The sequence below is a fragment of the Oratosquilla oratoria genome, chromosome 22 (assembly GCF_046742065.1).
Source record: "Oratosquilla oratoria isolate Oo_2021 chromosome 22, ASM4674206v1, whole genome shotgun sequence".
Lineage (NCBI taxonomy): Eukaryota > Metazoa > Arthropoda > Malacostraca > Stomatopoda > Squillidae > Oratosquilla > Oratosquilla oratoria.
In genome coordinates, this window is record NC_134798.1 from 48,473,488 (window position 1) to 48,498,487 (window position 25,000).

Below are 25,000 nucleotides of genomic sequence, written 5' to 3' on the forward strand. Positions count from 1 at the left end.
CTTCCCACTCCTCCCCCTTCCACGCCTCCCCTCCCACTCCCCTCCCACTCCTCCACTCCTACTCCTTCCTCCCAGTTCTCCCCCCCCACTCCTCCCCTCCTCTTCTCCAGTGACAGTCGACGGCGCCAGGCTCCCCCGTCTCCCCTCTTGATTTTTCCTTGTCTCTCTGTGTGTATTCTCTATTTTTTCTCACTATTTTCTCCACTCCCTTCACGCGTCGACTTCCTACCTCTCCTTTTCCCCTCCTCCTCTTTCTCATCTCTGATTGCAGTCACCCTCCCCATCTCTCTCTCTCTCTTTCTCTTTCTCCTCCTCCTCTTCTTCATTTGTTCGAGCCTTTGTGTATCGATTTTTCCTGTTTTTTTTTCTATCGCCTTTGTCACGCTTGGCCTTTCGTTTCTTTCCTCTCTTCTCCCCCTCCCCTCCCATTATTTGTCCCACAATTCTTCTCTTCTCCCCCTCTCCTCCCTTTCTCCTCCCTTTCTCCTCCCCCTCTCCTCCCACTCTTCAAAGTCTTCTCCACCTCCTCACTCCTCTACCCTCCTCCTCCTCCTATATATTTTTTCTTGTCACTGTGAATTGCCTCTTGTTTTTTCTCCTTTTTCCAGTCTTTTCTTTTCCCACTCCTCTCCCACCTCTCTCTCTCTCTCTCTCTCTCTCTCTCTCTCTCTCTCTCTCTCTCTCTCTCTCTCTCTCTCTCTCCCTCTCCTCTCCCTCTCTCTCTCTCTCTCTCTCCTCTCTCTCTCTCTCTCTCCTCTCTCCACACACACACACACACACACACACACACACACACCCTCACACACTCTCTCTCTCTCTCTCTCACACACACACACACTCTCACTCACACACTGACTGTCTCTCACACTCTCTCTCACACTCACTCACACACACACACACACACACACACACACACACACACACACACACACACACACACACACACACACTCGCTCACTCACCTCACTATCACACACAAATGTCTCTCACTATCTCTCTCCCCCCCCCTTTCTCTCTCCCCCCCTTTCTCTCTCTCTCTCTTTCTTCATCAATCTCTTTCCTCTCTCACACTGAATATAATTGGGATTAGTCTGAGATTCTCGTTTTCTGTTTGTTGACATCTCATAACGTGGAAACGGAGGGGAGGGAGGATTTGCCCCCTTAGTCCCCCTCCTTAGCCCCTGATCTAGAGAATTACGAACCAGTGGAAAACGGATTTTCCCCCTTCCCCCTCCCCTCTTCCCCTCTTCCCCCTCCCTTCTTCCCCCCCTCCCCCCTTCCCCCTTCCCCCTCCCCTCTTCTCCCTTTCCCCCACTTCCCTTCAGCTGAATAAAATCGTCTGTAAAGATGTTAACACAACGAAGGGTTGGTGAGGGTTAAATACCTCGATGAGGTTAATCCCTACTCCCAACTCTGCATCCGCTAATCCATTAACGCAAATAATCCCCCCTAACCCAAACCAAAAATTTTTCCCCCTTAACCAATCCCTATCCTCTTCCTTCCACTCCTTCTCCCGTTTGTATTTCCTCTCTTCCATTCGTCCTCTCCCATCCGCCTCTCCCATCCTCCTCTCCCATCCTCCTCACCCATCCTTTTCTTCCATCCCCCCACATCCCTCCCTCCTCTCCCATCCCCATTCTCCCATCCCCCCACATCCATCCCTCCCACACCCCTACTTCTTTTGTTGGACTGTGCAAATGGGTTTGTTTGGTTGCTGCATAGCAGAAGTTGTGTGACGGAACTTGTGGCGTGACGACGGCGTGATGAGACGACCGTGACGTGACGTTACGTGACTGGATTGGATTGGCCTTGAACTTGCGGTCGGTTGTGCGTGCGTACGTGGGGGAGGGGGGCAGGAGGGGGAGGCAATTCGCATTTATCACGTCTCTCTCTCTCTCTCTCTCTCTCTCTCTCTCTCTCTCTCTCTCTCTCTCTCTCTCTCTCTCTCTCTCTCTCTCTCTCACACACACACACACACACACACACACACACACACACACACACACGCTCCTCTCTTATCTCTCCTCTCTTTCTCTCTTCCCTTCCCCTCTCCCTCTCTAGCCCGGGTGTATTTATTACCATATTATTCAAAAGAAGAAGGAAACTTTGCCTCGTCTGTGCCTGCCAGCGCCTGTCATATATATATATATATATATATATATATATATATATATATATATATATATATATATATATATATATATATATACGTTTCTAACTTTGTCCTCTAAATGTTGTCCCTTGATGGCTTAGCCAAGTATATTCCCTCCTTTGATATTCTGTCATGTAATAGCTTGTCTTCTCTTGTCTTTGATCTGCTCTTCTGATGTGTCTTCATTATTATGTCCCTTTTACCTTCATGTCCTTGTACCTCTTGTCCTTTTTATCCCTTAACCTTCTTCCCTATTTCCCTTTTTCCCCTCTTGTCCTAATATAGCCTGTCATGTTTTAACAATTTTATAGTCTCACTTTTTAAACCTATTACCTGCTTATGGTGGCCTAGTGTAGCCTACCATGTCCTATTCTAACCTATTTTATTTTAACTGTCCTGTTTTAGGTATTAGTTCAAGCAAGTCTAGATATAGCCAGCCGTACTTTAACATGTCCTGTTATTTCCTTATAGCCTGTCCAATGCCTTTCCTATTATAGCCTGTCCTATTGTAACCTGTCCTGTTGTAACCTGTCCTGTTGTAACCTGTCCTATTGTAGCCTGTCCTATTATAGCTTGTCCTATTGTAGCCTGTCCTATTATAACCTGTCCATATTATAGCATGTCCTATTATAGCTTGTCCTATTGTAGCCTGTCCTATTATAGCCTGTCCTATTATAGCTTGCCCTGTTACAGCCCGGCCAGCCTTTGGGGCCTATTAATGTAGTTGTTGGGGACCCACGTCTTGATAGGATAAATCGCCTCGTAAATCCCGCGCGACTTTGGAAAGGGCCATTTTGCTTCAAAACAATCTCCAAAATGTCTCCCCTTCCCTTCCGCTCCGCTTCCGTTCCTTTCCCCTTCCATCCTGTTCAGTTTCTCTCCCGTTCCATTCAGTTCCCTTCCGTTCCCTTTCCCTCCCCTTTCTTTTCCCTCCCCATTCTTTTCCCTCCCCTTCCTTTTCCCTCCCATTCCGTTTCCCTCCCCTTTTTCTCTTACCTTCCTTTTCCCTCCTTTTCCGCTTCGCTCCCCTTCCGTTTCCCTCCCCTTTTCCCTTCCCTTCCTTTTCCCTCCTTTTCAGCTTCGCTCCCCTTCCGTTTCCCTCCCCTTCCGCTTCCCTTCCCTTCCGTTTCCCTCCCCTTCCTTTCCCCCCTTCCGCTTCGCTCCCCTTCCTTTTCCCTCCCCCTCCGTTTCTCTCCCCCTCCCCTTCCGCTTCCCTTCCGCTTCCCTCCCCTTCCGCTTCCCTCCCCTTCTTTTTCCTCCCCTTCCTTTTCCCTCCTCTTCCGCTTCGCTCCCCTTCCGTTTCCCTCCCCTTCCGTTTCTCTCCCCTTCCGTTTCCCCCCACTTCCGTTTCCCTCCCCTTTCTTTTCCCTCTCTTCTTTTTCCCTCCCCTTCCTTTTCTCTCCCATTCCTTTTCCCTTCCCTTCCGCTTCCCTCTCCTTCCTTTTTCCCCCCCTTCCTTTTCTCTTCCCTTCCGTTTCCCTCCCCTTCCTTTCCCCTCCCGTTTCCCTCCCTTCCTTTTCCCTCCCCTTCCTTTTTCCCCCCTTCCTTTTCCCTCCCCTTCCGTTTCCCTCCCTTCCTTTTCCCTCCCCTTCCTTTTCCCTCCCCTTCCTTTTCCCTCCCCTTCCTTTTCCCTTTCCTTCCGTTTCCCTCCCCTTCCGTTCATCTCCCATTCATTTCACTTCCCATTGGCTCGCCTTTTCCCCTCTCTTCTGTTACCATTCCCTCCTACCCTTCTACCTTCCCCTCCCTTCCCACCCTCCCCTTCTACCCTTCCCACCCTCCCCTCCCCTCCTCTCACATCGCCTCTTTTCCTGTGGTCTTCTCTTCATATTATTCTCTCCTCTTTGCCCCTTTTCTCTTCTCCCCTCTACCCTTCTTCTCTCCTCTTCTCTCCTCTTTTTCTCCCCTCTTCTCCCCTTCTCCTCTTCTCTTCTTCAGTTCATCTCGCCCTCTGCCCCACCAACTTGCTAATTCCCCTCCCTCCCTCCCTCCCTCCCTCCCCGAGACCCCAGACATCTCATTATTACATTGTTTCACGCTTCATTGTCTTAGTCCTCTTCATTCCCACCTCCCCTCACACCTGCTCCCCCCTCCTCTCCCTCTCCTCTCTCTCTCCTCTCTCTCTCTTCTCCCTCTCTTCTCGCTCTCCCTCTCCTCTACCTCTCATCTCCCTCTCCTCTCCCTCTGCTCTCCCTCTCTTCTCGCTCTCCTTTCCCTCTCCTCTACCTCTCCTTCTCCTCTCCCTCTCCTCTTCCTCTCCCTCTCCCTCTCCTCTTCCTCTCCCTCTCCTCTTCCTCTCCTCTATCTCTTATCTTCCTTTCCCTCTCCTCTCCTCTCCTCTCCTCTTTTCTCCTCTCCTCTACCTCTCCCTCTCCTCCTCCTCTCTTCTCCCCTCTTTTCCCCCTCGCATGTCCCCTTTTCCATCCTCCTTTTCCTCTTTTGCTTCTTCCTTGACTCCCTCTTCCATTCCCCCGCCCCCTCTTTTTCTCCTTCCTGTTCCTCTCTTCCCCACATTTTCCCTTTCTCTTTGCCTTGCCTTCATGCCCTCATTACTTACCCGTCTTAGTATTTCTTGCTATTTATATTCACATTTATTCGTTTTATGTATGTTCTTATTTGTGTGCCTACATTTATATTCGTATTTGTATATTCCCCCCCCGTACACTCTCTCGTCTACTTTCCTCTCATTCGTTCCTCTCTATTTCGCTCTTTTCTCTCCTATCCTCTCCCATTCTCCCTCCCAACCTCTCTCTTATCCTTCCTGCCCTCTCTTTTCACTCTCCCAACCTCCTCATCGTCCCTCTTCCTACCAGAACCTCAAAAAAAAAGAAAAAAAAAAAAAAAAATCTTTTTACCAAACTATGAATACCCCAGAGAATAAAAATCCCAGACACAGGACACCAACGCGCCCACGAAGAAGGGAAACTACTCCGTAATTGGGGCCCCAATCTTTCCCTTGGCTAATTAGACCAATTCGTGAGGTGTAAGGTACCAAGGAGAGAAGCGCTGGTAAACAAATGGACGTATTAACCCTCTCTCTCTCTCTCTCTCTCTCTCTCTCTCTCTCTCTCTCTCTCTCTCTCTCTCTCTCTTGTTTTCCTCTCTCTTGCTCTCTTCTCTCTCTCTATGTATGTGTGTGGTTTATTCCATCCCCCTTCCCTTCCTCCCTCCATCCCATCCTCCTTCCTCCTTCCACCCTTCCTCCTTCCACCCCTCTTCCCGTCCTTCCTCCCTTCCCCACTAACACCTTTCTCTTCCTCCTCGTATCCTCGCCTTCGTATACCTTTCACATATTTTTCTTCCTGACTCAGGTTTCATGGAAAACCTTGAAAAAATAATCCATAGTCATGAAAAAAATCTTGGAGCTTAGAACTTAAAAAAAAAAAAAATCTCGTGGACAAATGTCATTCATGGAAAATACATTTGAAAAAAGAAAAAAAAAAGTTCTGTTTCTGGGAGTGATATTTCTATGACTGGTTTATATATATATATATTATATATATATATATATATATATATATATATATATATATATATATATAGTATGACCAGTTGAAAATACAGCTATGCCATTGAAATCGAATCATCATCATCATCATCATCATCATCATCATCATCATCATCATCATCACCATCACCACCTGCAGCAACAGTCATCAATCATCCATTCTCGGAGGATTTTTAAGAAAAAGATATTCTTTATCTGTCCGGCGTTTTTAAGACTCCATATTGGAATTTATTGATGAACGTCTTCATACCAGCCACGTTTTCTTCTTCATCCTTGCCCAGGGCGCCAGTCGACTTTATTCAGGTAGAGAGGGGAGATAAGACGCCCCCCCCCCCACCCGCACGGGTCTGTTGTGGATAGAAACCTCCCCACGTTACGTTTTCTTTCTCCCTACCTCTTCCGTTTTCTTTCCTCTCACGCATGACTTAAGCTTGAACCCTCGTCTGTCTGAATTTCCGCTCGCCCCACTTTAACCCCCCCCCCCTCCGTCTCTCCTCTCCTATTTCCCCTCGCCCCCTCTTCCTCCCTTCTCCCCCCTTCTCCCCTTTCCCCTCTTTCCCCCTGTCCCCCCTTTCCCCTTTTTCCCCACATCCCCTTTTCCCCTTTTCTCTTCCCCCTCTCCTCTTCCCCCCTCTTCTTCCCCCTCTCTTCTTCCCTCCTCTTCCCCTTCTCCTCTTCCCCCTCTCCTCTTCCCCCCTCTCTTCTTCCCCCTCTCTTCTTCCCTCGTCTTCCCCTTCTTCTCTTCCCCCTCTCCTCTTCGCTCTCTTCTCTTCTTCCTCTCCTTTCCCCCTCTACTCTTCCTCCTCTCTTCTCCCCGCTCCTCTTCCCCCGCTCCTCTTCCTCTCCTCTTCCCCCTCTCCCCTATCCTTTTCCCTCCTCTCTTCTTCCCCCTCTTCCCTCCTCTCTTCTTCCCCCTCTCCTCTTCCCCCTCTCCTCTTCCATCTCTCCTCTCTCCTCTTCGCACTCTCCCGTCTCCTGTTCCCACTATCCTCTTCTCTCCCCCCCTCTTTTTTCCACTCTCCCCGTCTCTTCTTCCCACTCTCCCACTCTCATTTTCCCACTCTTCCCCTCTTCTCTTCCCTCAGTCCCCTCTCCTTTCCCCCCAGTCCCCCTCTCTTCTTCCCCCAGTCCCCCTCTCCTTTCCACCCAGTCCCCCTCTCCTTTCCACCCAGTCCCCCCTCTCCTCTTCCCCCAGTCCCCCTCTCCACTTCCCCCAGTCCCCCTCTCCTTTCCACCCAGTCCCCCTCTCCTCTTCCCCCAGTCCCCCCTCTCCTCTTCCCCCAGTCCCCCTCTCCACTTCCCGCAGTCCCCCCTCTCCTCTTCCCCCAGTTCCCCCCTCCTCTTCCCGCAGTCCCCTCTCCTCTTCCCCCAGTTCCCCTCTCCTCTCCCCCCAGTTCCCCTCTCCTCTTCCCCCAGTACCCCCCTCCTCTTCCCGCAGTCCCCTCTCCACTTCCCCCAGTTCCCCTCTCCTCTTCCCCCAGTCCCCCTCTCCTCTTCCCCCAGTCCTCTCCTCTCTTCCCTCAGTCCCTCCTCCCCTTCCCCCAGTCCCTCTCTCCTCTTTCCCCCTCCGTCTCTCTACTTCCCCTTCTCTTTTCTCCCCTCCATCTTTCCCCTCTTTCACTTGTTAACCCTGTAACGACGAGGGGCTATCCTGTGCACAACAGAATCGTCTATAGTTAGAGAAATGGTCACATGTCATGTGTGACCAATTCAAAATTATTTATGTTTATTATTGAAGTCTCGAGAGTTGGTTAATTTATTTTATCTTTCTCTTCCGGTTAGAGGCCACATGCATGAATAAAAACACCTGACGGCAGTCAGGATCAATGAGGGAAAGTGCCCCCAGGTACGGAAGGGAAGTGGCGGGGGTGTGGGAGGGGTGCTAGTGATCTTTCATGATGATATCACTGCTCACTTATCTATTTATTTGTTTATGTACTTGCATATTTATTTATCAGTTGGGGGATGCAAGGATGACCCGGCATCCACGAGGAGCTGAGATGGAAGAGGTGGAAAGGGTGGTGGAGGGGAGTGGAGTGGGTGGGAGTAGCTCCGTGCCTCTAACTTGGCTACCTCCCTTACAAGGGGGGAAAAAGCTCTTGGTATTTAGGTAGATCTATTTAATTATTAGTTTATTTTTTTTTTACACTTGTTTTAATCTTTCTTTACAATTTTTCTTGTAGCCTTCAAGCCTCTTGGCGCCATTCCCAGCCTTGCTCTTTCCCTCGCTCAAGGATTTATTTGATCTTTTTCTCTTTTTCTCTTTGTCTCTCTTTCTCTTTACGTCCTTTCTCTCCTTACCCTCGTCCTCATTCCAACACGCCGCCAGCCAGGTCGTCCTCCATTGTCCTCTCGAGATATTTTCTTGATATCTCGTTGTGTCGCGGCTTGGGTCGTTTTTATAGCGAAAGATAACGAAAATATCCCCAACCAATCAGCGAGGAGTCCGGGAAAGGTGGTGGGGGAGGGGGAGGGGGCGGGGGAAGGATCTAAAAGGACAAGTTTGCGGTCAACGACAATAGTAAATGTAGAACACACCTTGTGTGTGTGTGTGTGTTTGTATATATATATATATATAATATATAAATGTATGATATATCATCAAACAAGGCTGGTATACCTACGTCAAGAATGAATTGCCGTTGCTGCATATTTATTATTATTATTATTATTATTATTAAACTATTTAATATTCTTTTATTTATTTTATTTGTTTGCTCGTATTTTGTGTTACATAATTTATTTTGTTTATTTACGGTATTTATCATTATTAGTATATTTTTTCTTTAAAGAAAATTCTCCAAAAACAACTTGACTCCATTCTTTGCTCCAGACCACCCGGGTCTCTCTTCGCGCGCGACCCCTCGGTTACGACACACCAGGTTTTGTTCCTTGCCCTCCCCACCTCTCCCCTACCCCTCCTTCCCCCTCTCCTGTCTCCCCCACCCCTCCTTCCCCCTCTCCTGTCTCCCCCATCCCTCTTCTCCTCCCCCTCCCTCTCCTCCTCCCCCTCCCTCTCCTCCTCCCCCTCCCTCTCCTCCTCCCCCTCCCTCTCCTCCTCCCCCTCCCTCTCCTCCTCCCCCTCCCTCTCCTCCTCCCCCTCCCTCTCCTCCTCCCCCTCCCTCTCCTCCTCCCCCTCCCTCTCTTCCTCCCCCTCCCTCTCCTCCTCCCCACTCCCTCTCCTCCTCCCACTCCCTCTCCTCCTCCCACTCCCTCTCCTCCTCCCCCTCCCTCTCCTCCTCCCCCTCCCTCTCCTCCACCCCCTCCCTCTCCTCCTCCCCCTCCCTCTCCTCCTCCCCTCCCTCTTCTCCCCCCCTCCCTCTTCTCCCCCTCCCTTTTCTCCTCCCCTCCCTCTTCTCCCCCTCCCTTTTCTCCTCCCCCTCCCTTTTCTCCTCCCCCTCCCTCTCCTCCCCCTCTCTCTCCTCCCCTCCCTCTCTTCCTCTCCTCCCTCTCCTCCCCCTCCCTCTCTTCCTCTCCTCCCTCTCCTCCCCCTCCCTCTCTTCCTCTCCTCCCTCTCCTCCCACTCCCTCTCCTCCCACTCCCTCTCCTCCCACTCCCTATCATTCTCTCCCTCTCCTCCTCCCTCTCTCGCCTCCCCCTCCCTCTCCTCCTCCCCCTCTCTCTCCTCTTCCCCCTCCCTCTCCTCCTCTTCCCCCTCCCTTCCCTTACTTTCATTCTCCCTTGTCTCTCCTTTCCCCCTCCCGTCCTCCCCCTCCCACTCCCTCTCCCTCCTTTCCCTCCCTCTCCCTCCTCCCCCCTCTCCCTCCTCCCCCCTCCCCCGGCTTTCCTCCTTCCTTCCCTCCCTCCCTAAGTATTCTTCCCCTTTTCATCCCCCCACACCTCAGTCTTCCCTCTTACTCGTTCACCTCTACGTTCTCTCGTTTCCCCTCATTCTCTCCCCCTTGTTTTCCCCTTTTTCTTGTCTCCCGCCCCGCACGCACGCCCGCACGCCCGCCGGAAGCTCTGGGGATGTTCCCTTTTGTTGGGCGAGCTTTGTGTTTGCTTTCGCCTTGATCCTCCTCCACCTCCTCCTCCTCCTCCTCCTCCTCCTCCTCCTCCTCCTCCTCCTCCTCCTCCTCCTCCTCCTCCTCCTCCTCTCTTCATTGTCCTTTGCTGTAGGAGTACTGGAGCACCAGAACTACATCCACCACCACCATCACCACCACGATCTTCACCACCACCATCATCAGCATTACCACCTCCACCATCATCACCATCACCACCTCCACCATCACGATCATCACCATCATCACCACCATCATCATCACCACCATCACCACCACGATCATCACCATCATCATCATCACCACCACTAACAACAACAATAACACAGATAAATAACACCAAGTCCAGTAACTCCAAGAGCAATACGCCAAGACCAGTAACAACAACAACAACAACAACAACAACAACAGCGACAGTAATAACAGCAATAACCATGACAATAACACCAAGACCATCAACACCACGACCATCCATTCTCCCATACTTCTACGCCACTTTTCCTTCGTCTTCAATTATCTCCCCATTCCCCCCCTTCTGTTCCTCATTTTCTCCCACCATTCCCCCCCTCACTTGTTTTCCATTCCCCCAATTTCCTTCTTGCTCCTATTTTTCCCTTTCCCCCTCTTGTTCTCAATCCCCCCCATTTTCCTTCTATGTCCCCCCCCACACGTTCCCCCTCGCAAACACCCCTTTCTCTCCCCACTCCTCTCCTTTGATCTCATTCTCCTCCCCTTATCTCCCACTCCTGTTATCTCCCATCCTTATCTCTCAATCCTTTATCTTCCCCCATTCTCCCTTTCCCCTTTCCTTCGCCTCTCTTCGGATTTGCCCTTGCCCACTTCTGGTGGTATCTTTTGTTATCTTACGTTATCATCTTCCACTTCGTCGCTGACAGACCCGTAAAAAAAAAAAAAAAAAAAAAAAAAAAAAAATAATAATAATAATAATAATAATAATAATAATAATCCACCGTACCTCACTGTATACCTGTCGTTGCAGCCGGCGCCAGAGGATTTCATTCTGACAGGGACCCTGGCCTGACACAGACCTGGTGTCAGGTGTCAAAGAGATTAATGTTGGCAGTCGTGGAAAAGGAGTAATTGTTGTCAGGTTGTCGGTGTAGGTGTTTTTGGGTGTCCCCTCCGGGTGATTAGCTGCACAGGTGTTGGGATGATTGCCCCGGGGGGAAGGGGGGAAAGGGAGGCAGAGCCACCTGTGGCCCAGGTTGCGTGTCACTGGTGTGTGGCCCTCCTCCTCCTCCTCCTCCTCCTCCTCCTCCTCCTCCTCCTTCTTCTTAACCTCTTCTTCCTCTACTTTCGTTTCCACCTCCTCCTCCCCTCCTCCTCCCCTCCTCCTCCCCTCCTCCTCCCCTTCTCCTCCCCTTCTCCTCCTCCCCTTCTCCTCCTCCCCTTCTCCTCCTCCCCTTCTCCTCCTCCCTTCCTTCTCCTCCCTTCTCCTCCCTTCCTTCTCCTCCCCTCCTCCTCCACCTTCTTGTCCTCATTCTCCTTCACCTTCTTGTTTTCATTCTCCTCCTCCTCTATGTCCTCTTCCTTCTACTCCCCCATGGCCTCCTCTTCCTCCTCCTCTTCCTCCTTCTCCTATTCCTCCTCCTCCTCCTACCTCGTCCTCCCTCCTACCTCCTCCTTCCTCCTACCTCCTACCTCCTTCTTACGACCACCTCCCTGCGCCTTCCGTCCTCTGCCTTCTTCATATCGTCATTTCCTTCTTCCACCTTCCGTCTGCCTCCTTTCTCCTTCCACCTTCCTCCTCCTTCCTCTCTCCTTCCTTCTTTCTCCTCCTTCCACCTATCCCCTCCTTCCTCCTTTCTCCTTCCTTACTCCTTACTTCTTCCGCCTTTCTCCTTCCTTACTCCTTACTTCTTCCGCCTTTCTCCTTCCTCCTTCCTCCCTTTCATCTTGTGTAATTCCCTCTTCCTCCCTCCCTTTTTCCTTCCCCCCCCACTTCCTCCCTTTTTCCTTCCCCCCACTTCCTCCCTTTTTCCTCCCTCCCTGCGTCCAGCTTCCTTCCTTCCATCTTGCAGCCCCCTACCCCCCCACTTCGTCCGACGCCCCTGAAGAGGGATTACTCTTATTTGTTTACCTTTGGTTCTTTTGCCCGCGCCCACCCCGTTGGCTCGCCGCGGCATGTGATGATACTGGGGTGGAGGGGGAGGGGGAGGTGGGGGGACGCCTTAAGAACTGCTCTGAAGCAGAAGGAGGCTGGCCAGGCCTGACCTGATCTGACCTGACCTGGACAGGTAACTTCAGAAGATGCATTGGTTTCGTTTCATTATTTATTTATTTTTGATGGATTATAATGTCTGTCGCTGACCCTTACGCTTGGTTTGGTTATTTTTTCTGAATTATTTTTTACTGTCTTGGACAGAGAGACACAGACAGACAGGGAAACAGAATGAGAGAAAGACAGAGAGAGGGAGACAGGGAGACAGAGAATAAGAGAAAGAGAGAGAAATAGAGAGTGGGAAGGAGACTGGGAGACACAGAGAGAGTGGGAAGGAGACAGGGAGACAGAGATAGAGAGAGAGATAGAGATGTTTTAATTCATTAACAATAATCAGCCCTTCTATCCTTGGAGACCACATCGCGCCGAAGAGCTGGAGTCATGCAGGTGTGCGCAAAGGCGAAAATGACACGTGCCTCTGGCCCGTAGAGGTGTCATTAGATTCCTTTCCATATATTAACTGCACGTCACTTGGGACATCTGTACCCATATTCTGGGTTGAGTGGGCGTGTGTAAACGAACATGCGTGTGTGAGTTCATGCGCGCGTGCTGAGTAAGGGTGACTCGCCAGGGATTGTTGGTGGAGAATGTTTACATTATTTAGCTGCAACTAGTGTTCTTGAACGCCCTCTCTGCCCTCAACCCCTCATGCTTTTGTTACAAGTTTCCACTTCGTCTTCCTCCTCCTCCTCTTCCTCCTCCTCCTCCTCTTCCTCCTCCTCCTCCTCCTCTTCCTCCTTATCTTTCTCCTTCTCTTCCTCCTCATCCTCACCCTCCTCATCCTCCACCACTTCCTCCTCTTCCCCCTCCTCCACTTTCTCCTCATCCTCCTCTTCCTCCTCCTCTTCCCCCTCCTCTTCCTCCTCTTCTCCCTGGTCTTCCTTCTGGTATTCGTCCTCCTCTTTCCCTTCCACTATTCTTTCTCTCCCCCCCCTTCATTTCTTCCCTGTTCTTCCTCCTCTTCCTCAGGCTCTTCTTCCTCCCTCCTCCATCCTCCCTCCTCCATCTCCTCCTCCTTCTCTTTCCTTTTCTCCCATTTGTTGTTCCTCTTCTTCATCCGGCTCTTCTTCCTGCTCGACTTCTTCCTGTGCCCCTCCTACTCCTATTCCTATTCCTATTCCTATTCCTATTCCTCCTCCATTTACTTCTATTCCTCCACCTCCATCCTCAGCCCCTCCTCCACTACTGCATCTGCTTCCTCACCTCCACATTTTTTCGGCTCCCTGCCTTTCATTTCCTTTCAGTCATCCACTATGCATAGCTCCCGTTTCAAGCATCTCCAATTTCTCTCTCTCTCTCTTTCTCTTTCTCTTTCTCTTTCTCGTGTGTGTGTTTGGGACCAGTGACGAGTATCTGCGTCGGAGTGGGTCATCTCCCTCTCTCCCGTCTTCAAAAGTCGACACCCTTGCCAACTCCATATACAGGAGCTGATAGGGCTGCCAAGCTGGCGACTGCTCCCTTCCTCCTTCTCCTCCTCCCCTTTCTCCTCCTCTTCCTCCTCCTCTTCTTCCTCCCCTTCCTCCTTCTATTAAAATGACTACTACTATTACTACTACTATTACTACTACTATTAATACTACTACCGCTACTACTACCGCTACCACCACCACTACCACCACCACCACCACCACCACCACCACCACCACCACCACCACCATAACCACCACCATAACCACCACCATAACCACCACTACCACCACCACCACCACCACTACCAGTACTACTACTATAAGCCGGTGACATAAAAAACTGTCACACACTAATACAACACAGATAATAGTCCAAAGTGTTTTACCCAGAGAGATCTGTAGGGAAGTGCCCAAGGACCGTTGCTGGCCACTGTGGGGCTGCGGTTTCTGATCAATGGATTACCAGTGGTTCGTCTCGGGAGGAGGGAGGAGGAGGAGGAGGAGAGGGGATGGGGGCGGATTGCAGCCTTCCGAATGGGTGATTTTTGTATTGGATGGGCGGATGGATGACTTAAAGCGAAATGAACATCTTCCACAGGAAGCTTGAACGAAGATCCTGTGGAGTGAAGAACACAGCAACACAAGAGTAAATAGCGAGAATGGCCTTTTAATCCCTTCGTTGATGCTGTATTTTTTTTATTTACTTATGTTTATTTGTATTTATGTTTTTTGTTTATTTTATTTATATGGATCTGATTGATTAATTTTAGTTGTGTATTCATTTGATTTTTAGTTATATTTATTGTTTTATTAATTTCATTTTATTAAACCCAATTATTTAAATTCTTTATTTAATTTTTTCATTTATTCACTCCGGGATTAACGCCTCGTCTCTTTCTTTCCCCCAGGGAGACTCCGTGGCGTCCGGAACCGGAGGGGGCAAGTCCCGCCGGAGGTACAGAAGCCGCTCCATGTCCCAGTCCTCCACAGACTCCTACTCCACCTGTAAGTACCCAGGTCCTCCTCCAACTCCTAACCCAAGTTTTAACTTTCAGCGTAACCCAGGTGGCGGAGGTGAGAGGAGAATGGTTTTTGTCCTCCTCCTCCTCCTCCTCCTCGTCCTCCTCCTCCACCAGGGTGTTCAGGGGTCCTGTGTCCTTGGTAAGTGTTCCTGGTAAGGTGGTTCTCCTGTAGGTCGTGTGACGGGAGTACTGTAACTCCTGAAGAGGACGCGACCTGGTTGAGGTCCTCCTGGTGAGGAGCTAAGCGAATTGCAGAAGAGTCCTTGACCTGATTTGACCTATAGGTCATCGGGAGCCCTGTGGATGGAAAGGTCAATTCAGGTCGTCCCACGGGTGTGCTATGGTCACTAGGTGCCCTTTGGTCTCCGGTAGTTAAGGATAGAAGCGTTGGATTGGGTTTCTATGACGTAACGGTGACGTCACTTAAAATACGTCACAGAAGTGCCGTCGTAGACCAGGTAACAAGCTTCTGTTCCCATTTTCTGTCGTTGGCTGAAGGTGGCGCCGAGCGACCCTAGGACATCTACTGAGGGATGCTGCTGCCCTTAGGGCCTTGAGGATCGTCGTTCTCCTTTCTCGTATGCAATGCGTAACGTAATTTTTCTTCTTCTTCTGTAGAGGTTGCTAGGTTCTTGGCTGAAGTTTGCCCTATGCCTTGCGACGTCCCTTTCAGGTGGTATTGTTCTAGTTGGCGCTAGATGATTTAAATTAGCTGATGGGGATTTCGCTGCGATGCACCGGCTGCCTCTCGGTGGTTCCTTTGCACAGGTTTGTCCCCCATCCAGATGATTTTATTAGTTCAGTGTGCCCAGGCTGATTCACTGTATCTGGGTTGAGTCAGTCTATCCAGGTTGATTTGATGGAATTTGTAATTGTTTTTTTATCTATTTAGTACCGGACATTGCATCTCGGTTGAATGAAATCGTCTGGACGAGGATAGACACTTGGTAAAGGAACCACTTGGTACTGATGGCATGTTTCCTTCGGTTAAATGCTTGGAGCTTTCGATCTTGGCTAGCGCCAGGTGATTTTATTCACCTGAGGGAACGAGTGCGTGATCACTGGGGGTCTATTACCAGTGGGAACTCCATGTGACCCCAAGTTCGCGCCCCCAGCTCCCTTCCATCTGAATAAAATCGTCTAGTGTTACCCAGGAGAGATATGTATTACAATAAGCGGAAGGATTTAGAGGAGACGACACTCCAGCTTCTCGGCACGATGCGAACAGCTCTGTCTCTCTCTGCGGGAGGAACGGCTTTAAGGGTTGCATTATAACGACTAGCTGCTGCATTTTGGGCCTTCTGCATGAAAATGCTATTGATGACTGCTCCCTTGTGTAACGCTCTAATAACCGCTCCTGTTATGGTTTCATTTGCATTTGTAGCGTGAAGATGGGCGGTGAACGAAGGTAGAAGGCGAACACGAACCTGAAATTCATGCATCTCATCAGTCTGCCTCCTTGACACTCTTAAACCCTGCTAAGGATTATCGACTAGGCAGGAGTAAGGAGGAAAAATGGCTGTGGTATATGACAGGGGTGGGCAACCCTTGGCACGCGTGCAAAACCTAGCACATTGACGATTTTTTTCCCGGCACGAAAAACTCGCTTTAAAAGAATAACTTATAAATATCCAGTTTCTTTTGTATGGCCATTGGTAACCGTTCGATGCACTAGGCGGCCGAGCGGATCCCTACGAGATCAAGGGGAGCCCATACTCGTATGTAGGCCTATAATTTTACTCCGCTGACAAACGAGAAAATTTTGTATGAAATTTTGTTGGTTTTTGAACCCACACATGAAAAGGTTCCCCACCCCTGGTATACAAGAACGAGACTTTTCTGTAGTTTAAAATGATGTAAAAAATGAATGAGGACTATATTTTTTGTAGTTTTAATCGACGCATGAAAAAAGAAAGTAATAATAATGTAACAGTTTGGACTCAAATGGAAACGTGTAAAAAATAGTAATTAGAAATATTCATTGATGTGAGGTAAAATGCACCCCCAGGCCGCTCAGTGGGACAACAGAGCAGAGCAAATTCAAAACACTTATTTCAGTTGCTCTCTTCCCAAGCCACTGGCATGGCATATATATGTGCTCGAGAAATTCGACTCTTGACAGTATTGCAGTGTAATATTTACATAGTACGCAATATATATATAATATATATGTTTTTATTATTATTATTATTTTTTCTATATGTCTCTTGCCCTGCCAACTTAGGGAGTTGATCATCCATCGTCAGCCCCAGCGAGATGAGGAAGAGATAACGCATGCGAGCCGATAGAAGAAAACATACTCTGATAAGGATATATTAAAAGAAAGAAAAAGTCACAAAATCCTTCCTTCGCGCAAGTAATGCGTGTTAGCACATAGAACACAATATTGATAATTTTAGGTACTTTAGGTATGTCCCGGTTAAAAAAAAAAAAAAAAAAAAAAAAGTGAATATCCTTTACAACGTCTACTGGAAATAAGAAACCAACATCCTCGCCACCGAGTGGTCTGTACGACCCGTGCCCCATGTTTACCGGACCGGCAACGGTACAAATATTAACTAATGTTTCTCAGCTTTGCTAGTCGGACAGAAAGACTATTCGAACGTCACATATGTGTATGTAATATATATATATATAATATACACATACATATACACACGCCTGTGAGTTTGCTTTGACAAGTCCGTAATAATAGTTGCTTATTAGTTTTAGTATATATTTTTATATATTACGCAAAAACAAAATGGCCGACAATGATGTAGATGTAGTCAACTTTGCTCTGATGAAGTAGTGCTTTGCCTGTAGTAATTATGTAGAAGCCTGTGTTATTTTGATCTCGTTTTAGTTATGATAAATCTTTTATTGACTGGATGAAGAATCTTAGGAATTTATTTATTGTGTTTGATAAAACGTTTTTGTGACCATGTATAGGAGGTTTAGAAATTATTTTTAATCTAGTTTAGTGTAATTTATTATGTTCATAGCAATGAATATGATGTGCTTTGATAAGTTTAGTTCCTCCAAGGGACAAATACCCCGTTCATTATAACTTGGCGGAGATTTTGAGTAATATTGCCACATGGGTGATCATTTATTTTTGTCCCTTAATTTCTTGATTTGTTATTTTTCTTACTTTCTCGTGGCTCTCTTGATGCGCTTAGATAAATTACTTTTGATAAGATTTCTGCCAAGTTAAAATGAATAGACTTTAGTATGATTTTGCCCAAGTTTGTCATTTTTTACTCTTTTTCTAGTTCAGTTGACAAAGTCTCTAGTTTAGGTTGATATTATTTGGCCTTGTCATTATATACTTATAAGTTATAACATATATTTACTCGCCCACTAACTTAACAATCCTCCTCCTCCTCCTAACCTCCTCCTCCTAACCTCCTCCTCCTAACCACCTCCTCCTAACCACCTCCTCCTGACCTCCTCCTGCTGACCTCCTCCTCCTTCTGACTTCCTCCTCCTCCTCCTCCTCCTCCTGACCTCCTCCTCCTGACCTCCTTCTTCTGACTTCCTCCTCCTCTTGACCTCCTCCTCCTCTTGACCTCCTCCTCCTCCTCCTCTTGACCTCCTCCTCCTGACTTCCTCCTCCTCCACCTCGATATCATATTCTCTTCCTTTTCCTCTCCTCTTACTCTCCTCTTACTCTCCTCCTTTTCCTCTCCTCTTACTCTCCTCCTGCTCGTCCTCCTCCTCCTCTCATCCTCTTCCTTCTCCTCCTCTTCTCGTCCTCTTCCTCCTCCTCCTCTCGTCCTCTTCCTCCTCCTCCTCTCGTCCTCTTCCTCCTCCTCCTCCGCCTCCTCCTCCTCTCGTCCTCTTCCTCCCCCTCTCTTCCTCCCCCTCTCGTCCTCTTCCTCCTCCTCTCGTCCTCTTCCTCCTCCTCTCGTCCTCTTCCTCCTCCTCTCGTCCTCTTCCTCCTCCTCTCGTCCTCTTCCTCCTCTCGTCCTCTTCCTCCTCCTCTCGTCCTCTTCCTCCTCCTCTCGTCCTCTTCCTCCTCCTCTCGTCCTCTTCCTCCTCCTCTCGTCCTCTTCCTCCTCCTCTCGTCCTCTTCCTCCTCCTCTCGTCCTCTTCCTCCTCCTCTCGTCCTCTTCCTCCTCCTCTTCCTTCTCCTCTCGTCCTCCTCCTCTCGTCCTCCTCCTCCTCCTCTGACCTCCTCCTCCTCTCGTCCTCCTCCTCCTGATCTCCTCCTCCTCCTCCTCCTGATCTCCTCCTCCTCCTCCTGATCTCCTCCTCCTCCTCCTCCTGACCTCCTCCTCCTCCTGACCTCCTCCTCCTCCTGACCTCCTCCTGACCTCCTCCTCCTCCTCCTCCTCCTGACCTCCTCCTCTCATCCACCTCCTGACCTCCTCTCATCCACCTCCTGACCTCCTCCTCATCCACCTCCTGTCCTCCTTTCATCCACCTCCTCTCCTCCTCTCATCCACCTCCTGTCCTCCTCTCATCCTCCTCCTGACCTCGTCCTCTTCTCCTCCTCTCATCCTCCTCCTGACCTCGTCCTCCTCCTGACCTCGTCCTCCTGACCTCCTCCTCCTCCTGACCTCGTCCTCCTCTCCTCCTCTCCTCCTCCTCTCCTCCTCCTCCTCTCCTCCTCCTCCTCTCCTCCTCCTCTCCTCCTCCTCCTCTCCTCCTCCTCCTCTCCTCCTCCTCCTCTCCTCCTCCTCCTCTACTCCTCCTCCTCTCCTCCTCCTCCTGACCTCCTCCTGACCTCCTCCTCTCCTGACCTCCTCCTCTCCTGACCTCCTCCTCTCCTGGCCTCCTCGTTCTCACCTCCTGACCTCCTCCTCCTACTGACCTCCTCCTCCTACTGACCTCCTCCTCCTCCTGACCTCCTCCTCCTCCTGACCTCCTCCTCCTCCTGACCTCCTCCTCCTCCTCTTGACCTCCTCCTCCTCTTGACCTCCTCCTCCTCCTCCTCTTGACCTCCTCCTGACCACCTCCTCCACCTCGATATCATATTCTCCTCCTTTTCCTTTCCTCCTCCTCTTCTTACTCTTCTCATCCTCATCGTAACCTCTTCCTCCGTTCCCGCCTCTTTCTCTTCCTCGTCTTTCTCCTCACCTCCTCCTTTTCCTCACCTCCACCTCCACCTCCTGTTCTCCTATTTCTCCTCCTCCTCCTCCTCCATCTCCTTTTCTCCTCCTCCTGGCCTCCGCCTCCGTTTCCGCTTCTTCCGATGACTCCTCGTTCTTCTTATTCTCTTCTTCCTTTCCCCTTCTGTTCCTCGTCCGTCATCCTTCTTCCGATTCCTGTCCACCCACTTATTTCTGGGCCTTTTCCTTCTTCCCCCTTCCTCTTCCCTTCCCCCTTCCTCTTCCCTTCCCCCTTCCTCTTCCCTTCCCCCTTCCTCTTCCCTTCCCCCTTCCTTTCCCCCCTCTTCCTGCCCCTTCTCCTCTCTTACTCTCGTCCTCCTCTCTTCCTCCTCCTCCTCCTCCTCCTCTCCCCTCCTCCTCTCTCCTCCTCCTCCTCCCCTTCCCCCTCCTTTCCTTCCTCCTCCTCCTCCTCCTCCTCCTCCTCCGATCTTTCTTTGTACTTCTCCGCTCCTCCATCTCCCCTCTTCCTCCTTCACATCCACCTCCACCTCGTTCTTCTTCTTCTCTTCCTCCTCCTCCTCCTCCTATTGGCAACCTGTTTCAATAGTATTCTGTTTCACAGTCCATTCCCTCTTCCGCGTTACCAGTTACCCTACCCTTCGCCCACGGACATCGTTACCCGAGTATTCCGTCGTTACCTAATCCCGCTCCCACTCTCTCCCTCCCTCCCACTCCACCCCCATCCCCGTAGATACTCAGCGCCTCCTGGTGTGGGTACCTCTCCTTTTTCTCACATTTTCTCTCTTTATTTCTCTTCCCTTCTTTTATCTTCTCTTCTCTCCTCATTTCTCCTCTCTTCTCTCTTCATTTTTCCTCTCTTCTCTCTCCTCTCTTCTCCTCATCTCTACTCCTCATCTCTACTCTCCCCTCTTCCTCTCTCCTCTCCTCGCTCACTCTCCTCATTTCTCCTCTCTCCTCTCCTCATCTCTACTCTCCTTTCCTCCTCTCCTCCTCTCTCCTCTCCTCCTCCTCTCTCTTCTCCTCTCCTCTTATCTTCTCCTCTCTTCTCTTAACTTATCTTCTCTCCTCTCCTCTCCTCTCCTCTTTTCTCCTCTCTTGTCTTCTTTTCTCCTCTCTTCTCTCAACTTATCTTCTCTCCTCTCCTCTCCTCTCCTCTCCTCTCCTCTCCTCTTTTCTCCTCTCCTTTTCTCTCCTCTCCACTTCTCTCCTCTTTTTTCCTCTCCTCTTCTCTCCTCTGCTCTCCTCTCCTCTCCTGTCCTCTCCTCTCCTGTCCTCTCCTGTCCTCTCCTCTCCTGTCCTCTCCTCTCCTGTCCTCTCCTCTCCTGTCCTCTCCTCTCCATTTCTCTCCTCTTTTCTCCTCTCCTCTCCTCTCTTCCTCTCCACAACACTCCACTCTCCCCTACTCCTCTCCCCTCCAATCCACTCCAATCTCCTCCAATCCTCTTCAAACCCGCCCAATCCCCTCTTATCGTCTCCAATCCTCACCAATCATAATCCAATCCTCTCCTGTCCTCTGCAATCCTATATATCTCTCCAATCCTTTTCTATCTCTTTTCCATCCTTTTCAATCTCTCTGTTCTTATATCCTGTTTTCTCATTTTCTCCTATTATCTCCTATTATCTCCCCATCTTTTTCCTTCTATGTTTCTTTCTCCAGGGTACTTTCTCATATCTTTAATTTTTCTCCAATTTTCTACCTTTTCTTATCTTTTATCTTCTGTCCTTAAGGTTCTCTTATACCATTATTTTCTTTTCTCATCTCTGCCATCTTGTTTTCTCTTTTCCTCTTCTCTTTTTGTCTCTTCCTCTTTCTTCTCTTCCCCATTCTTCGTTTTTTTTCTTTTCTTCATCCCCTCCTTTTCATCCTCTATACTAAAGAAAAAATCTCTTCATTTCTCTTTCACCGTAGACCTCTCCCTCCCCCTCTCCATCCTCCCTCTTCCCTCCTCCTCCCTCCCTCTTCCCCTTCCCCTTCCCCTTCCCCCTTCCCCCTTCCCCTCTCTTTCCCATTATTTCCTCCCTATTTCATACTTTCTCCTCTTCAGTTTTCCACCTTTCCCCTCTTTTCTCCTTTCTCCTCTTTTCTCCTTTCTCCTCTTTTCTCCTTTCTCCTCTTTTCTCCTTTCCCCCTCTTTCCTCCTTTTCCCATCTTTCCTTCTTTACCCTTCTTTCCTCCTTTACCCTTCTTTCCTCCTTTCCCCCTCTTTCCTCCTTTCTCCTCTTTCCTCCTTTTCCCCTCTTTCCTCCTTTTCCCCTCTTTCCTCCTTTTCCCCTCTTTCCTCCTTTCCCCCTCTTTCCTCTTTCCCCCTCTTTCCTCTTTCCCCCTCTTTCCTCTTTCCCCCTCTTTCCTCCTTTCCCCCTCTTTCCTCCTTTACTCTTCTTTCCTCCTTTACTCTTCTTTCCTCCTCTTGCCTCCTTTTCCCCTCTTTCCCCCTATCCTTATCCCCCTCCTTTCCTCCTTCCCTCTTTCTTCCTATTCTCCCTCTTACCTCCTTTTCCCCTCTTTCTTCACCTTCCAATCCCCCCCCCTCTTTTCCCCTCTTTTCCACTTTTCCTCCCCTCACCTTTACTTCCCCTCCCTCTGTTTACATCCCTCTACTTCCCCTCTTCACCCCTTTTCTATCTTATCCTTTTCCCTTCCTCGTCTTTTTCCCCTTTACCCCTTCCCCATCACCTCCCCTTTACCCCTTCCGCCCTTTACCCCTTCGCTCTTTATCTCTTCCCCCCTTTACATCTTCCCCCCTTTACACCATCCCCTTACCTCCTTTACCCCTTCGCCCTTTATCTCTTCCTTCTTTACCTCTTCCCCCCTTTTCCCCTTCCCCATCTCCTTTCCCCCTTTACCCCTATACCCCTTCCCCCTTTACCCCTATACCCGTTCCCCCTTTACCCCTTCCCTATCTCCTTTCCTCCTTTACCCCTTACCCCATCTCCTTACCCCCTTTACCCCTTCCCCATCTTCCCCCCTTTATCCCTTCCCCATCTTCCCCCCTTTACCCCTTCTCCATCTTCCCTCCTTTACCTCTTCCCCATCTTCCCTCCTTTACCCCTTCCCTCCTGTCCTTCCCCCTTTATCCCTTCCCTCCTCTCCTTCCCCCTTTCTCCTTCTCCCTCTCATCTCCCTCTCTTTTACCCCTTCCCCATCTTCCCCCCCTTTATCCCTTCCCTCCTCTCCTTCCCCCTTTATCCCTTCCCTCCTCTCCTTCCCCCTTTCTCCTTCTCCCTCTCATCTCTCTCTCTTCTCCCTTCCATTTTCCACATTTCGTCTTCCCTGTCCTCTCTATCGCTTTTGGGTGCAGACTGTGTAGATTTTATACAGTCGTTATTTAAGGGACTTCAGTGCCACCCCTGCGGCCCAGAGTCACGTAGTTTCTGCTCTCCCTTCCTTAATTTTCTTCTCCACCTCCTCCTTGATGCAACCTCATCGGATGGAAGCGCTGGTTATTGCTGACGAGGTACTCCCTCGCTCTCCTATTTTCTCCCCTTTTTCCCCCTCGGATCTTACATTTACCTCATTTCCCTCCCTAGTTTCCCCACGTTTACCTCATTTTCTCTCGTTTCCCCTCTTTCATCCATATCCACTTGTCTACTTTTACCTCTTTTCTCAAGTCTCCCCTCATTTACCTCGTTTTCTCTCGCCCCCCCTTCTTTTATATCCTCGTTTACCTAGTTTCCCTCGTTTCCCCTCTTTTACATCATTCTCTCGTTTCCCCTCTTTTACCTAATTTCCCTCGACTCCCCTCTTCCTCATTTCCCTCGTCTCCCCTCTTTACCTCATTGTTCCTCGTCTCCCCTATTTTACCTCATTTCTTTCCTCTCCCCTCTTCTTCCCACCTTTCCACTCCTCCCAATCTTTCCACTCGTCTCCCGTCATATCCCTCCATTTCCTCTTCTCCCCTCACTTCCCCTTTCCATTTCCTATTCCTTACCCTCCTTTCCCTTTGTTATATCTGGTTTTCCATCATTTCCCTCTTTTCAAATTCTCATTTATCAGTTTACTCTCGTTTCCTCTCGTCTCCTTATTCCCCTCATTTCCTGTAATCCCCATAATTTCCCATAATTCCCATAATTCCCCGTGTTTCCCCTCTGCTCTGATTTCCCCCAATTCCTCCTTCCTTCCTTCATTTCCCAATCCTTTCTCCTCCTTTCCCTTTCATTTCTTAATGATTTTTCCTCTCCTTTCCCCCATTTCCTCATAATTTACCCATCCTTCCCTTTCAATTTCCTCGTAATTTCCCCCTTTAATTTTCCTCTCATTTCCCAGTCCTTTCCCCTCCTTTCATTTCTTCATAATTTCCCCTCCTTCCTCCTCATTTCCTCGTAATATCCCCCTCATGTCCCTCTCGTTTCTTCTTCTTTTCCTCCTTTACCCCTCACTTCCCTTCACTTCCTTCTCATTTCCTTCTCATTTCCTCCTCGTTTCCTTCTTTCTCCCTTATTCCCTCATTCCTTCATTTCCATCTCCTTTCCCCCTCATTCCCTCCTTTACCCCTCATTTCCCCCGCCTTTCCCCTCATCTCCCCCACGTTTCCCTTCCATTTCCATTCAAATCCCTCAGCCTTCCCCCTCCTTATCCCTCCTCATTCCCCCTTCCTTTCCCATTCCTTTTCCCCTCCTTTCCCCCTCAGCTACTTCAACTTTCCTTTCCCCCTTTTCCCCCTTCATCAATCCCTCATTTCCCCCTCCTTTTCCCATTCCTTTTCCCCTCCTTTTCCCCTCCTTTTCCCCTCAGGTACCTCATTTTCCTTTCCTTTCCCTCCTTCCCCCTCCATCACCCCCTCGTTTCCCCCCTCCTTTCCATTCCTTTTTCCCCTGCTTTCCCCTCCTTTTCCCCTCAGCTACCTCCTTTTCCTTTCCTTTCCTCCATCCCCCCTCCATCACTCCCTTTTCCCCTCCTTTTCCCCTCCTTTTCCCCTCAGCTACCTCCTTTTCCTTTCCTTTCCCCCCTTTCCCCCCTCGTTTCCCCCCACCCCCAACCCCTGTGTCATGGGGACATTTGGAGTAACCCTTTTCCGGTGTTTTCGTTTCAGACTGTAAGTTGGAGTCACTCAGGCCACAGTTCCGCTACCTCCAACTCCCCTCTACTGCAAGCCACTCCTGCTAGCACCAATCACCAATCACTCTTAATGCTTTCCACTAACACCGGAACGCTAAACACTAAACACTTGATCATCTGTCCACTGCCTTTATTGCTTAAGCTCTTTGGGTTGTCTTTTATTTAATTTTATTTTTTGTTTTCTTGGTTTTGGTGAAATTCCTCCATTGACAACAGACATGGCCTGTATTCCCCCATCTTAACATCTCCAGTATATGTATGTGCGAATGTAATTAATGTATAAATGTATGTATGTAAACTGACTTCAGCAACAGACACGGCCAGTTTGTTTAACTGAGCCATGTTATTCTTGAAAAGTTCTCTTGTGGTCCTTTTTTCCGAGGTTAGATTAATTCGGGTCTCTCTCTCTCTCTCTCTCTCTCTCTCTCTCTCTCTCTCTCTCTCTCTCTCTCTCTCTCTCTCTCTCTCTCTCTCTCTCTCATAGAAATGAAATGCTCGCCACCTACCCCTGTATCTACCTCTTTCTACTCACTTGTCTACCAGCCCCCCC

General features: G+C 49.4%; 1 protein-coding gene across 8 annotated transcripts in view; it reads left to right on the plus strand.

Annotated features, from left to right (window-relative positions):
- The window catches only part of LOC143037550 (adenosylhomocysteinase-like 1), a 290,562-nt gene that overhangs the window by 136,454 nt on the left and 129,108 nt on the right, over positions 1-25,000 (plus strand). For all 8 annotated transcript variants that reach the window (XM_076205966.1, XM_076205959.1, XM_076205960.1 and 5 more), the window contains one exon: positions 14,224-14,320. In XM_076205966.1, the coding sequence (XP_076062081.1) occupies positions 14,224-14,320 (97 nt within the window). The remainder of the gene's footprint in view (positions 1-14,223; positions 14,321-25,000) is intronic.